Below are 3,406 nucleotides of genomic sequence, written 5' to 3' on the forward strand. Positions count from 1 at the left end.
AATCACTCAAGCATTTTCTGACGAGTAATGTGAGGGACTGAAGCGGCAGATCTCATATATTTGATATCCAAGGGCATTGACACAAAGCAAGAGAGTTTTCTGTATATATGTGACGAACTAAGTGTTGCGGTAATTCGCTTCAAGAAGGTCCCCATTATTGGCCCGTGATCGGACACAAAGGCGATATTCCATTACTAGGCATATTTCCATTGGTCCAATAGATCTTACATTTCCTGATAAATATTGCGAGGGATAGGAGCGGATGGTCTCATGTAGTTGTTTTCCAAGAACAATGCAAAACAACGAAGCCCCCTTTTTAGAAATAACGTCATGGACAAAAGACAGGAGCTGAAATCCCCAAAGCGCGTTGGCCAAAGAACGGCTTTCCCGTGGATCGATATTTTAGTAGGGGTAACGGGTATTTGAAAAAATCCATTGAAAAACCGGTAGAGCTTTGGGATGCTCACTGCGCTTGTCTGCTCGGAGCAGCAAAACATCCCATGTTCTAGGTCGAGTCTATTTTTTCTTTGTTTCATATTGCTACAACGTTCCTAGCAACGTCCAAACCTCCATCCTCACCATTAGCTGGGGCCATCCCCACCTCCACCTCCTCCCGCTTCTTCGTCTGAGACTCCCGCGGCCGTGTTCGCTCTTCCCGCCATATGTAGCGCTGTATATTTCAAGCCCCCAGCTTCCTTCATGAACTTAGCTTTCTTGGCTTCGGTACTCTTCCTTTTGAGCTCGATGTCTTTTTGGCGCCTCTGAAAGTAAAGCTGTGGCCCATCATATATTCCCGGGAAGGAAACCCAAAAAAAGTCACGTTTGGATATGGGTAAAAATCGTCCGCGGGCTTCTCCACATTTCTTCTGCCTCACCTCTTTCTCTGCTCTCTCCTTCATGTTCCGGGGCTGCCCCCGCACGACCCCGTCCTCGCCCATCACCTTGAAGTTATGAAGCAAAACCTCGTTCAGCGCCGTCAGCTGTCAGCGACGACGGGAAAAAGAGAGAGGGGAAAGGGGTCAACGAGGGCCGAAAACACCATCCAGACTCCTAACCACCTCGCTTTCTTTCATCCTCGTCGTCTTCCGTGTCCCTGTCCCCCGGAGATGCATCAGAACAATCCTCCTGAGGTCGCCCGCCTCTTGCATGCCCACACGTCACGCAATCCCTTCCTCCCCTGCCTCCTGCCCTCCCCACAGTACCCATAGATCTCGCTGCGCCTCCTCCGCCGCCTCGATCTCAAGAAGCACATCCCCTGTCTTAGACAGGACCGTCATACTCTTGGCGCCTGAGTACGCGCACACAAGGAGAGAAGGAGCCTGGGGTTCAACAACATAATGCATGGTCCGTAGGGGAGAGGCTAGGGACGCGGACGGCAACACCAACATCCCACAGGTCCACTCCCATACCCTGACGCAATCCAACCATTGGAACGGCCAAGCTAACACGTGCGCTTGTTCTCCGGCTCCCTTCGCGCCCCTCCCTCCCTCCCTCCCTCCCTCCCTCCCTCCCTCCCTCTCTCCCTCCTGACCGTTGGCGTCGATGGATTTGATGTCCCCAGCTTGGATTTCTGTGCCCGCCGTGCGCATGTCATCAGCCTGCCTGTTGGGAAAAGACAAAGGAAAACCACCCCCGGCGCCCCACAAGCAGGGCCGGGAGGGAGGAGATGTCACTCGGTCGCACCTTTGCCAAACGGGACTTGTCCCCCCCCAGAAGCACGCGGTCAGCCTACGCAAAGATTGCCACGGAAGGGAAGGAGGTGTAGGGAAGGAGGGAGGGAGGGAGGTACCTGTAAACAAGGGTGCAATTCCCTTCCTCCTGCTTGACGCGCACGAACACCTTCTTGGTCTGGAGCGCGAACCCGCCCAGGGTGAAATTCCTCTTCTTGAACGTGGCTCCGCTTTCGACAACCTGGAAAGAAAAGAAGCAAGGAAGAGGGGCCGGGGATGAGAGGGAGGATGGATGGAAGGAGGGAAAGGAGGGAGGGAGGGAGGGAGGGAGGGAGGGAAGAAGGGAGGGAGGGAGGACTAATGGGGATGCAACATTGCGTGGCGTGGATTCTTCGGCCGAAGCCAATGAGGCAATCAGTTAATCCCTGTACCTCTCGACGTTTCAACCGCTCTTGTGTTTCGTGGGGAAGGAAGGGCTTGAGGCATTCGAAGCAGGCCTGATCATGAGGAGAAGAAAAGGGACAAGGCGGAGTGGAAACTAACTACTTGACGGGCCAGGAACAACAGACTCGTGTCAATAAATACCCCGGAGATGTACACCCAGGGGTGGTTATTGCGTCATGGCATGTACATTGACGGTGCAACTCTTTTGCGGTAGACATGGAGGAAAGAGAGGGTAGGAGGTCGACAGGGAGGCATTTACCTGTATACGAGCAAGGAAATAGACCGCCAAATCCATCCTCTCACCCTAAATCACCAGGAAGTAGGAACGAAAGCCCAAGAAAAACGGATGGACTAGGTGATTGGTCCTTTTCTCTTCGTATCATTCTTTGACCGTCATCTGTCGTGCATGAAGGAGCGTAGAGGGGATAAGAGGCTTCAGGCGCTCTTCAAGGCCTTTCCTACCAATTCATACCGATTTTGACCAAGACACTGTTTGCACACGAAATGAAAGGACTCTGAACGCGTGTTTCAAATCTCGCGACAGAGATGGAGTGGATATAATCCTTTCACATTTCATCCGTCAAAGCGCCGACAAGTGTGTCCTCAACTCCCCAACTCAGCGTGACTCGTAAAAGGATGCGATGCACCACAGCCTACATCATTTAAACCATGCACATCAACGCGGACCCCACCCATGCCACCATGCGTCACGTCCCGACACGACGTGGGCCCCATGGCATAGGCACGGGCGCGGTGCGTCTGGTTTTTGAAGATTGAGCCGCCTGGTTGCAGAGCATCGCTTGCGATCGCTTTTTTTGGTATTGCCCGTTCCGTCGTCGTCCCTGTCAAATTGACTTGTACACACCCATGGCCCGTCCTAATGCAGGAGGCCAGGCGATATTTTGCCCTTCCCCAAGACCCGTTCGTTGTTTGTGTAGTGTGGGTGGTGTGCGGGGCATTTCTTGACAATTTTGGCTGTCTTGAGTCGAGCTGACATTTTCTAAGGGAGGTATACCTCTTCGCCCTCCTTAAATTTTACACCGGGCTTTCTGTACGCTTTCCTCATCAATTTAGACACACCACAGGTCCGCTTTCCCCTGTAGTAAAAAACTGAGAACATTTGAATAGATAGCCAGGACAGATTAAAGGCATTTCCTTCGCCTGATTGTGGACATCTACATTTTTTGCGACTGTCAATCCCTCTCTCCCTCGGCGACCCGCACAGAGAGAGAGAGGACGATCCAGCCTTATTTGCTTCAAAACCTTCCGACACCTGCCCATTCTGGCGCTAC

General features: G+C 52.6%; 1 protein-coding gene across 1 annotated transcript; it reads right to left on the bottom strand.

Moving 5' to 3' along the window:
• Nucleotides 1-581: 581 nt before the first annotated feature.
• On the bottom strand, nucleotides 582-2,518 carry NGA_0727000 (uncharacterized protein; the record flags this gene model as incomplete). The annotated part of the gene is made up of 6 exons (XM_005852408.1): nucleotides 2,374-2,518; nucleotides 1,790-1,911; nucleotides 1,410-1,602; nucleotides 1,203-1,319; nucleotides 876-980; nucleotides 582-761 (listed from the first exon to the last, which is right to left on the bottom strand). The coding sequence occupies exons 1-6, from the start codon at nucleotides 2,407-2,409 to the stop codon at nucleotides 582-584; spliced, it is 753 nt and encodes a 250-aa protein (XP_005852470.1). The 5' UTR covers nucleotides 2,410-2,518.
• Nucleotides 2,519-3,406: the final 888 nt, after the last annotated feature.

Source organism: Nannochloropsis gaditana (assembly GCF_000240725.1).
Source record: "Nannochloropsis gaditana CCMP526 unplaced genomic scaffold scaffold1284, whole genome shotgun sequence".
In the NCBI taxonomy this organism is placed as follows: domain Eukaryota; class Eustigmatophyceae; order Eustigmatales; family Monodopsidaceae; genus Microchloropsis; species Microchloropsis gaditana.